Genomic DNA, 12,568 nt, shown 5'->3' with positions numbered 1-12,568 from the left:
TTGCACCCCTTCTTTTTTTTTTTTTTTTAAACATACTGTAGCCGTGCTTGGCGGTGCTGAGCATGGCTGCTGCCCCAGCCTGCTGCGTGCACGCTGTCGCGGTAGCCGCAGGCGGCTTGCCCCTCCCCTTCTTCCCTTCGTGTCTTTCTCTCCTGTGCGCACTCGCACACAGCCGCGGTAGCAGCCGAGTGCTGCTGCCTCGCTGTGAGCCAAAGGCTGCGGCCTCCATGTGATGCATCGAATGGGAAGAATAGTAAAGGAAGGGGGAGAAAAAAAAAAAAGAAAAAAGGAAGAAGAAAGAAAGAGATACGATTGCCATGTGCGAACTGCAAACCCTAGTGGCTCTGATGCCACTGCTAGGGAAACATGCATCCTATTGCATATACACATAGGTTTAGGGACTACCTGAATCGAATGGAATCGCAACGGAAGGGACGATCGAAGGCGACTTGCAGTTACGAGCACATTGCAATCTCTACAGGCTTCTCCACAGAGAACTCCACACCACAAAACCCTAGGCAACGATGGAAACCCTAGGAAAACACAGAACTTGAAAGAGGGAGAGATCTAATCAATCAATGCACCACTAGGGTTTATGCCTTGTATCTATATATAGGCTAAACCCTGGGATAAGCCAATCAGAGGAGGGATCGGTCAGTTAAGTGACCTTCCCTCTCTCTCTCTCTCTCGTTTTTGGCTCAGCCAGCCTGCCCCATGTGGGTAGACCAGCTGGCCTCAGGCCCATCACCGATTTACCTTATCAACCGTGGCAAAGATGTAATATTTAGAAATTGAGGCTTCCATGTAATGTGGGATCATCCCGTTCGTTTCTCTTAGCAGGTCTACTGTTTTGAATTTTTCTCCTCTCAGGTTCTACTGTTTTGTTTTCAATTCCTTAGGATCAGCAAAATCAGTCCCTCCTTTCTACAATGGTGTTATTTTGTAACCTGTTAAGGCCTTGCTTTCTTTTAGACATGTCATGGTCATTTTATGATGCAAATCTAGAGGGGGTAAATGTTCACGCACGCTACTCTATTTATGAAAAACATAAGATATATTAAATAAATGCATTTAAAATGATAAATGTGAACATTTATAGATTAATTTACATTAGAACTGCAGACAATATAAGTTTCTTTCCACGCCATAAATAATGCTTGCTTCTTTCCATGCACCATATCATGCTTAAGAAGACTAATTTTCTGCCCTTCTTCATGAAGGGAATGTCTAGTAGGGATAATGGCTAGAGTTATTGGAGATTTAGGATCTTATGTACCATATCATTCTCTTAAGCTTATAATTAATGATCTTAACACTCCTAATTGACCAATTAAAACCAACCACCAAAAATAAAAGCCACAGGAAAACTGCCTAAAAAGGTAATTAAACAATAAGGACAGATGGGTTTATCTAACCAAGTAGAGATCTTTTTCCCTATATGGCCATTTATTTATAGTAAATAGCAAAGCTGTAAAGAATCCTCCCACTTCTACCACAAAAAAAAAATTCCTACCACAAGAATCATATTGCCATCTACTTAAATCTGAAAATATAAAAACCAACCCCATTTAGCCTACATCACCTTACTATATATTCTCACTCTCTCCTCGTTAAAATTCAAGCACATCACACACACACACACACACACTCACAGACAGAGACAGAGAGAGACAGAGAGATGTCAAACACCACCTCCACCACCCCCTATGTGGTAGATGATATATTCGGAGCCCTCCAAATCTACAGCGACGGCTCTATAGCCCGTACTAAGCCGCAAAACCTCAACGTGGGCGTCCAAGAAGATGGCTCAGTGATCTGGAAAGACGTTACTTTCGACCCAATTCATGGTCTCCAACTCCGTCTGTACAAGCCCTCTTCTGTTATCACAAACACAAAGCTCCCAGTCTGCTACTACATCCGTGGAGGTGGTTTCTGCATCGGCTCTCGCACTTTTCCCCCTCGTCAAAAATACTGTATCAGTCTTGCATCTGAGCTTCAAGCCATCGTTGTCTCAATTGATTATCGTCTGGCACCTGAGAATCGCCTTCCAGCGGCAATTGATGATGCAATTGCAGGGGTTAAGTGGCTCCAAGTTCAGGCTCTTTCCGATAATACCGACACTTGGTTCACTGATGTTGCCGATTTCGACCGAGTTTTTATCGTGGGAGACTCGTCTGGGGGCAACATCGCTCATCATCTCGCGGTTGGACTCGGAGCCGGGTCGCCCGCTTTTGCTCCTGTTCGAGTGCGAGGTTATGTGCTTTTGGGTCCCTACTTTGGCGGAATTGAACGGGTGAAGTCAGAGTTGGAAGGACAGGAGGGGAATTCGTGGAATCTGGATGTTTCTGATAGGTATTTTTTTAAGCTCCAACCATGAATCACCACAACCTTCCCCTTCTTACACTTATCAGGTGGCTCTAGCCTCTGATGGGTCGTACATCGGATTCGGCTCCTCACCTGCGAGCACCTGTCTGGTGAGTGTCTGAGGCATCCAATGGCGGGGTCCCACCTCAGTATGTATTTTGGCAGGAGCAAGACATCCCTATCGTTGGATGTCTCACTGGACACTCACGAGGTGGGATGCTTGTTGGAGAGGAGCCTGATCCCCATACATCACTATTCTATGTTCTAAATTTTAACTGGACTGTGCTTAGGAAAGAGAGGATATTGGACTATTTCCCTTTTCCATGGGTTTGGGTATATCTTGGGATGTGTATCGAAAATAATTAAAAGGCTATTATCGATTTTATAAGGTAGAAAGCAGAATAATAATGATCTTAGTTGAGTACTTTTCCCTCACCCATGGTAAAAGAAAACTATCATGTCGGATGATCGAACCATATTGATCTATTTACTTAGGGTCAAAACCACTATTAATAAAAACGTATTTAATACTCTGTTTTAAAAACGTTTACAGGAAAAATAAATGGCAAACAACAAGCAGTACGGATTTAAACGTGTTTAAAATACATTCCCAATTTTTTGGCATTTTTTAAGACCTTGGACTTAACTGGCCATATGTCTCTCTTCCGAACTCTGATCGACCTGATTCTTTTACTGACGTAAAGATGACTCGAAAGGTTACATTTTTCATCATATCACCTTCAACTCAAGGTCTATGCATGGATACCGAATTAGAAACATTTATTGCAAATAAAAATTCCTCAATTTATACGAGAATAGTGACTTTTTTTTTTTGTTCCATTTTTTTGAAATATAAATGTTTAAAACCAATGTGGTCTGTTTTTTCGTTTTTTACTGCTCTGTTTTTTTTACTATTTTGTTTGACCGTCTGTTTACAATTCTTTACCATTTAAAACTCGTACCGTAAGACTATGTTTTTTTGACGTTCCAGTTTCTGCTAACTATAGTCAAAACCCACATTTCTGGTGTCAGACTTCAAAGATAGGAGTATGGACCTGCACCTAGACATAGAGGGGGAGCAAAGTGACCCCTCAATGGCATAAATGCATGTCTTGTTGATGTTTCTGCGTGCGATCTCCCCGGCACTATCCCTTACGGAGAACTCTTCCCCTATAGTATTTAAATCAAATTGTATCCAAAACTGTGAAACATTTTAAAGAAAACACCATGATATATATCATAGAAAATGTGATTATGTGATAAAACCTTTGTTTTGAACACTATATATATAATATGAGATCGATGATATTGGACAGATGTTGGAAGCTATCATTACCGGTTGGAGAGACAAGAGATCACCCACTGGCGAACCCGTTTGGACCTGCTAGCCCAAGCCTTGAAACTGTGGCTCTTGATCCTATCCTGGTTGTATCAGGAAGCTATGATATACTAAAGACCAGGATTGAAGATTACAAAAGAAGATTGAAAGAGTGGGGAAAGAAAATAGAGTATGATGAATTCGAGGGAGTGGATCATGTATTCCATTTAGACAATCCCGACTCTGAAGCATCAAAGAAGATGATGGAAGACATCAAAAGATTCATTACTGAAAACTCCAGCAACTAGAGCTGAGTTGCACTTGCCGCACACATCTGTTTCACTAGTGTCATCATATTTATTGCAAAAAAAAGCGTCTATGCTCTTTAAAAATTTTCCTTTCTTGTTCCAATAGTGAGGATCTAGTAAAACCATATTTTCTTTGTCTTCTAATGTTTATCATTCTGTTTAGATATTAGTTAAAAGGTGGGAAAATTAATCTTGAAGCTACTTTGGATTATGCAATCTTGGGGAGTCTCCATGTTACCAATGAACTTCTTATATTATTGGTTCTTTTGGGTTCCAATGCCTTTTGTTCCTGTTCTTGTTTTGTTTGCCCATGTTGTAAGGCTTTGATGTTGTTGTTGTTGTTTTTTTTTTATGCGTACACAAATATATTAAACAAAAGAAAGAAGAGTTTGTACAATATTGTTTGAGAGCAATAACTATAATATTGTTTGAGAGCAATAATGGCTCCTGATTCATACAGACATAATTTATCGTGCTAGTAAAGAGTTTCATAATAGACCAATTTCGTATGGGATGGAACAGAACTGTATTAGAAAACATATTGGCACTGAGAAAATATTAGAAGATAGGCCATTATCGAACAGATGTTGTTTGGTTTGTATCATCTCCACAGTTGTCTTGTTGCTGCACCAAACCTCCTTGATGGGATAGCCTTCTCTTGTAGCAAAATCCAAACCCTGGTTGATACCAAAAAGTTTTGATTCCATGAGATTGTTAGTTTCCAAAAAACCTGTAACTAAGGTTTAAATTCTCCTAACACCAAAATGGAAAAGACTCATCTAGATCTGTTTATATAGAAATCGATTGCTCCTACGCATATAAGGATAGGGTAATGAAATACTGGTAAATTATTTAAGCAAACAAATTCTTGAAATGAATTGGAATATGATAAAGAAGGGACATCAAAATTAAAGTTAGGGGGACTAATGCTAAAATCACTGAGCCATTTGTTGGTAATATGAATGATCCACATCGGATCAGGTTTGCCTGCCAAATATAAGACCTTGTTCCTATGATGCCAATTAAAATAGCAAGTTATGATGAAAACTAAAAAAAAAACCATTTGACCATGGCTTTATTGTTAAGATTATCATTGTAGAAATGATTCCTACATCTGAATAAAGTTGGGATATGTGATATGTTCCATTCGCAAACCTAACGGTCCTGATGCCGAAATGTGCTTGGTGCAATCACAAGAAATGAAAAGATGTCACATTGATTCACTACTAGAACCACAAAAGACACAATGAGGATCAATTGGGGCCCCTTTTGAAATGGTCTCCTTAATAGGAAGTCCTATTGTCACACCCCGTTCCTTACACCTAGGGATGTGTGACTGGAATACCCCTGGTATTTCACACTAACCCTAAGGACCTACACTTTGCAGTACCATGACCACTGATCCCACAAATCAAATCATAATTCAGAGCTACAGCGGAAGATAAATATGTGATATAGAAATGTTAACAATAATTAATAGGTTTCAAAGCTAAAATGTTATCATATATGTAAGTGGCATTTTATTCCAATGGCAACATTGTCTCCCAATTATAAAGCATATAAACATAAGTATAAGGATTAAATCCAGCCTTAATTACATTATTCCTAAATGACATACTCAAATAAACATAAAGTAAAATTCATGTCCACTAGGCCCATGCCCGCACTACTGTGCCCCGTAGGCACACTCCTCACAACACATACCTCTCCATGATCCTCCTCGCCCGAAACTTCCCAGCCTCAAATACCTCACCACCTTGGGTTTTCTGATCAACCTCAATTGGTTCAGCTACACTTGCATCCACATCTAAAAAGAGCGGTCCCTCGAGGGATGAGCTTCCAACTAAGCCTAGTGAGTGATTAAACCATACAAGCAAATGCAGACAATCATGTATGCACAATCCACCAGGATGCAAAGAATGTATAATGAATTCATTTTATTATTATCCACCTAACAAATAGAATATCTAAATCTTTGGGATAAAATGCTACCGCAATGTCCATTAGATGGAATCCCCAGCCTCCAAAGTCCACACAGATAACTATCCGACGATGACACCATGTTGCGGTTGGAAACCTGTGAGATTGGACCCCCTCATTGGGTTGTCTGCAAGCCCCCAATATAATCCTAGCTCTCACTCAAATACCAGTGGTCTATTGAGAATGGCACCCTAGTCCGTCGGAAGCTACCATCGGTTACCCAACACCTTTCTCCCTTGTTGTTAAGGGGTGTAGCACAAGGGAGTGTGATCCTAACCATATGCATCTGAATGTATAAAGTTACATGCATACGTATAGGCCAGAGGTTGAGTCCATCGTGCCAAAATACTGGTCGGCCCACCTATCCTCTCGCCCCCTCTACAAGTAGATTGGTGTGATACCGAAAACACAGTCGGTCGGTCACACCCCAATCCAAATCCACGGCACCACACATATCACCAATCACATTCTCACATATCATTCACAATATAACATTCTCACTTACCATTCACCCATCTCATGGCGATTCCAAGTCCGGCCTCACTCACGGCACGGCTCCCATCAATAATATTCACCACTTATTCGCATATTCATTTCATTCACCAATTCATAATAACCAACAACATCATAATCCACATCACATGATTCGCAATATTTCATAATCAATAGCATGTCCTAATTCTTTAGTATTCAACATGATACATGTATTCCACCTTCACCTAACTACCTCATTCATTGTTTTATTTAAACTCATAACCACATGTTCCTGCATATTCATAAGCATATAATAATTAACATTATACATGCATGAATAGCATCCTACGCAATCCACACAAAAACACTCCATAAAATATGTTCAATTGTAATCCACTTACCTTGTTCTTCGAATCGGTGATTCTAACTAAAATCTGATTTGCATGTGTACCTGTATGATCTGTCCAGACAGTTGTATTTGCCTAATTTAATATGTTTAGATGATGTTAATAGTTATAAACAACTCTCATTAAATTCCCCCACAACCTCTGCTTAAACATCCTAGAAGTGGTCGAGGTCACCGGAGTAACTTTAGTTTCACTACTGTTGTCAATGCACAACAATCATCTTTGGGTCCAATTTAGAGAGCCTTATACTCAGATTGGGTAAATTGTTTCTTCATATGAAATGAAACCCTTTAAGTCTAATTTTCAATGCAATTTTAATCGCATCATTTTCTTATATATCGACCGAGTTATGGTCAAAATAGTGGCCAGAGGTCAAACTAGAAACAATAACACTTTAGTCCATTCTGGCCTTTACGGAGGATCCTACGGAGGCAGAATTCATCCCCCGCAGACTACCTCTGTACAGCCTAGAAATTCTATTTTATAACATGGTTTGGGCCTGTGCTTGGTGCTAGGGTTAACAGAATTGCTGGAGTTCATCATTGGATCAAGTTTTAGCATCAAGGTCTTTCCATCTTGAGATCCTACAATGGGTCTCACATGGTGATTCAGCCATGGAATGGTTCTATAGTAGCTTAGGGCCAATAATTACTACTAAAAGCATCAAATAAGAGATCTAATTACAATAAGACAATAAGCCCTAAGATTTGGTTGGAGATTGGATGAGTTACATCTCCAAGGGTTCCGAAATTAGGGTTTCTTAAGGGGGTTTCATGGCATCTACACCATGGGGCTGTGGATGGGTATTCTAGGATCATTAACTGATGTATTTATCATTCAATAGAAGTTTCCTTTACAGTAGGCTAAGAAGCCCCACGGTTTGGCTGAGGGTTGGATGGATTCCAACCAAATCCAAGTGAGTCTAGGCTAGGTTTAATGGGGTTTAGCTTACTTACAAGGAGGTTAGCTTAGGACAGCAAAGGGCATAAGTTTCCAAGCTTGAAATGGGCTGCAATTCCTCTTCTCCACGAGCTCCTAGCTCCAAGCTTGGATCTCCAACAGGTTGAGATGAGGTTTGCACTCTAGAGGGGCTCCAATAGAGGTTCGGGCTCCTCCTTCTCTTCCTTCTTCCTTTCTTCTTCTTCTTTCTTCCTTCTTCCTCAGCCTCCCACATAGTCTCTCCTCTTATAGATGTTAGAAATAAGAGAATGAGGAGAAGAATAGGGTTTTGGGGTGGTTTAACTAAGAGTCCTAAGGTGTGTTTGGTTGGGGAGTGTTTTAAAGTCCAAAATGGGTTCTAAATAGTTGGGATCCCAAATAGGACTTAAGGTGTAGATAAGTGTATTAGGACATAAATGAGTTAAGTCAACTCAGGGTGAAGCCCTAAGCTTGAGCCCAAAAGATGAAAGCAACACCAATCGGATCTAGGCTGTTTTTAGCCCTTGCGGAGGCTCCTATAGCATCCTCCGCAGAGGGCATTTTGGACAGGTTAGGACTCCAAATGGGGTGGGGTCTTCACGAGGGTAGTTATACATGTAAGAGGGGTCTTAATGGGTATAAATGGATAACAATAATAAACATAAAAATATATTAGAGAGCTTGCATGAAGGGGAATTATATCATGTAGTTTAAAGGATTTAAATAAAGTGATAAGAGGTTCAATCATCCAAGTAAGTAGAGAATTATCTTACCTTCAACACTCAAGGCATAGATTCAAATGTTTAGTCTAACGCTCATGGGTTTGATCTACAAGTAAGGGTTTAAGACTAGATTGGCCGGAGTGTGGATGTAACACCTGCATGCATTTAAGACTCGCCAAAAAAAGAGTTTAAATTCAGTATGACTAGGAAGTTTCCAAAGAAACCATCACTAAGAGGAATTTTTAGTGTGTAAAGGTCTGAAAGACTTAAGAATATATAGAGCAACACATTTAGTAGTAAATCCTCCAGTTCTGGAAACTAAACATTTCCAAGAGTCTGCATTATTTAGAAAAGTAAAATTAGAGCAAACCGAAGCAAAAGCAGTGGACAAAATGTTCGACAAAGATGGGGAAAGAAGACCAGAATTAGTAAAGGAATTGCAAACAAGTTCATCCCTAAAGTTATTCTGGGCTATAGAAGTTAGACTATGGCCTGGAATGGATTTGATCCAAGGATCAGACCAAAAGAAAGTGAGTTGACCATTTCCCACTTGTCTAAAAACCATTCCTTTAAGAGTTGGTAGCATTTGGGCAATGCTATTCCAAGACCATGATCCTCTTTTTTCAAAACCTGAGGGTGAAAAATAGAGGAGTTTGAAAAGTATTTTGATTTTAGAACTTGTGCCCAAACATCATTAGGGTTATTGAGAAGTCTCCATCCTAATTTTCAAATGAGAGATTTATTCTGGATCTCTGCTTCCTCGGTCCTATACCCCCACATGACTTGGGGATACAAATTTTGTCCCAAGCAATTAGATGACTTTTACCTCCACCGTTCCAAAAATGTAAACAAATTGAAGCAATATCTTTGCATATTTTAATCAACCATTGAGTAGAGAGTTTAATCCTTTGTTTCGCCTTGCCCAAAAGTTGAAAATGTGAAAAGTCTGCTAAAATCATGGAACAAAACTCAATTTTGTGATGTATTTGATGCAATAAAACATGTAGAGTTATCATTTTTCAATATTCAAAGATATCTTGGCCTTGATCCTTCTAGCATTGTCTTAGCAGATCGGGAGAAGGAATTAATCAATTTTGTTCGAAAGATTGAGGGTGGATGAAGCTTTCCTTAACTAGGAATCTTGTATTCAATTACTTCATCTTGATAACAACAATAGTTGTTTCCACAAATAGGTGAAAGGAAGATAGTTAGAACCACATTTTTGAAGTTAAGAAAAGTGATGGAACAGTTGTTGATACTCCTAGGGAGGATAAGACGGAGATTGTAAATACTTAGAAAACCTTTTCGAGACTAATTTTTCCATATGAGTTAAATACCTAGCCTGCATTGAACTTGCCTCCTTCCCTATCCCATGACCAGTAAAGGGAATTAGTTGGAAATATTTTTACTGAGGAGATCAGGGAAGTTGTCTTCGGCTTCAAAGCAAATAAGGTGCCGGGCTACATAGTTTTAGTGCCCTCTTCTTCAAATTGGCTTGGGATTTAATATGAGATGAAGTTATTAAATCAATCACACGGTTCTTCACGAACTCCTTGATGCCCAGGTCTATAAATGCCACTTTTATTTGCCTTATTCCCAAGTCTTCTCAGTCTTTTGAATTAAGTAACTGTAGACCTATTGCTTTATGCAACTTAATTAATAAAATTATCTCTAAGATCATTGCTAACAACATTTAAAGTGTGGTAGGAAGCTTGATTTATTATTCTCAATCGGCCTTCATAAGGATAGATCTATTCTAGATAATATCTTAATTTCCCGTAATGTTGTGAGAGGGATTGAGAAGAAACAGTCTAACCCCTCCATACGATGGTCTTATTTGTATGATGTCATGTCTTACATGGGGTGATGGGTTACAACGTGCTTGGAATCTGCTATATTTTTTGTGCTTGTGAATGGTAGTCCACCTAGGTACTTCCATGGAGGTAAATCAGGCAAGGTGACTCTTTTTCGCCTTATTTGTTCACCTTGGTTATTGACCCTCTGTCGATTATGTTGAGGAATCTTGCTCTTGAAAATAAAATCTAGTTGATGCTTCATTATAAGCCCTTTCTTTTGTCCCATTTAATGTGTGCTGGTGATCTTATGATATTTGTCAAGGCAGATCAACCGTCCCTGTCTACTATTATGGGCTTCATATTAATAGAAAGAAATACTCCATCATCTTAGAGGGATTCCCTAGGATTGTCGCCATCAACTCTTTCACCTAACAAGTTTTGCAGAAGCCCATCTTCCTATTTGGTATTTGGGAGTTCCCCATATATCTGGTAAATTAAGAATGGTGGATTGTAATCCTATTTTTGAGCTTATTAGAAGAAAGCAGGAAGGTTGGAAGGGTCATTTTCTTTCTTATGTCGGCTGTCTGCAACTCCAATACTATCATCCAAGGCAGCTACATCTACTGGTTAGGTGTCTTTGGCCTCCCCAGTACTGTTATCAACAAGTTAGAATACATGGTTTCAAAATTCCTATGGTCTGGGCCTAAATTGGAATGCAAAGTCCATCTTATTGCTTGGGAAATGTTTGGTAAACCTAAAGGGGAGGGAGGTCAAGCATCAAAAAGATTAAATATATGAATTTATCTAGCTTTCTGAAATAGATTTGGTGGACTGCTTCTAAGAAAGATAGCATCTGGGTCGAATGGGTTTCATATAGATATTTGAAGGAAGATTCTCTGTAGATTGCGAAGGTGTTCAAAAATCGCTCGTGGGTATTTTTTATGTGCAATATTATGATATCTAGAGCTAAAGCGGAACCTTTTGTTAAATACAAAGTGGATAATAGGGCCTCTACTAGACTATGGCTAGACCCTTGGCATCCAGATGGCATTCTCATCTCTAGGTATGATGATTGTATCCCCTTTAACGCAGGGTCAGATAGACATGCCATTGTCCAGTCTTTTCTCTCAGATGGTGACTGGGATGGTCCAACTATATCTATTTACCAGAGAGAGGTGTTGTTAAAACTCCCTTCCATCGGTGGCTGAATCCTGGTGAAGCGGATAGAGTCCTTTGGACTACATTTTATTCGGGATCCTTCTCTTCCAAGTCGGCTTGGAATGTTTTCTGTTAGTAAGGTATGAAAGTTGAGTGGGCCCATGTGGTCTAGTTTAGATTAGACAACCCTCGGTAGTCCTTCATTGCTTGGCTATGCTTGTATGATGCTCTCCCTATTGCTGATCAACTCTTGAAGAGATTGATTGTGGTGCCTCCCTTCTATTTCTTTTATTGGGTAGATATTGAGAACATAGACCATATTTTTTTTTCCATTGTACTTTAACTAGGCAAGTTTGCTGTGACATTTTGGGATCTTACTGGTCAAATAGAATGCCGTCTTCCTAGTGCCATTTCTGAGGCATTTCTGAGGCAGTGTGATTAGCAAATGAATTTGGAAAGGATTGATAGCATTGGTGATATAGCAAAGCACCTTTTGTTATACCCTTTTTTGTATATGGTCTGAGAGGAACTTCAAAAGATTTCAAAACAAAACTATGACTCAACCTTTCATCATCAAGGATATCCAGAATGATATCATCAACCATGGCAAAGGTCTACTGTTTTGTTTTCATTTCCTTTGGATCAGCAAAATCTTCTTTTGACATGTCTTGGTGAATTTATGATGTAAATCTACTCTATTTATGAAAAACTTGAGATATATTAAAATAAATGCATTTAAAATGATAAAAGAAGATTCACATATGCAAATTCATGCTAAATAGTGTGCTATGCAAAGTTATGCTATATGAATACAAACCATAGCATAGGAGGTATGTTGCCGTGAGTTTAGGAGGGGAAGTTGGAGTTGTTGAGAAGACGCGGTTTGTTGGCTTCTCGGGCTATATTTGGGGTGATGTGGCTGGGTCGAACCACACTAATGGGGGCCCGATGGGTGGGCTTCATGGTGATGTGAGCATTCCCAGTTTGCTTGAAGATGGAGGGGGCTGTATTGAAGTGGTTCTTTCGGTGGATGCTAACAGAGAGAAAGGGCAGGCGCCCTGCATGGACTATGGCCGAGAGGTCTCTATGCAGCAGAATCTCTTGGTTCCTCTAGACGATGGCA

The 12,568-nt window shown here is 39.6% G+C and overlaps 1 protein-coding gene across 1 annotated transcript; it reads left to right on the top strand.

Moving 5' to 3' along the window:
• Positions 1–1,678: 1,678 nt before the first annotated feature.
• On the top strand, positions 1,679–4,106 carry LOC122652918 (probable carboxylesterase 15). The gene is made up of 2 exons (XM_043846803.1): positions 1,679–2,352; positions 3,681–4,106. The coding sequence occupies exons 1-2, from the start codon at positions 1,679–1,681 to the stop codon at positions 3,988–3,990; spliced, it is 984 nt and encodes a 327-aa protein (XP_043702738.1). The 3' UTR covers positions 3,991–4,106.
• Positions 4,107–12,568: the final 8,462 nt, after the last annotated feature.

This window comes from Telopea speciosissima, chromosome 2 (genome assembly GCF_018873765.1).
Source record: "Telopea speciosissima isolate NSW1024214 ecotype Mountain lineage chromosome 2, Tspe_v1, whole genome shotgun sequence".
In the NCBI taxonomy this organism is placed as follows: domain Eukaryota; kingdom Viridiplantae; phylum Streptophyta; class Magnoliopsida; order Proteales; family Proteaceae; genus Telopea; species Telopea speciosissima.
This window is presented reverse-complemented; position numbering and strand designations above follow the sequence as displayed.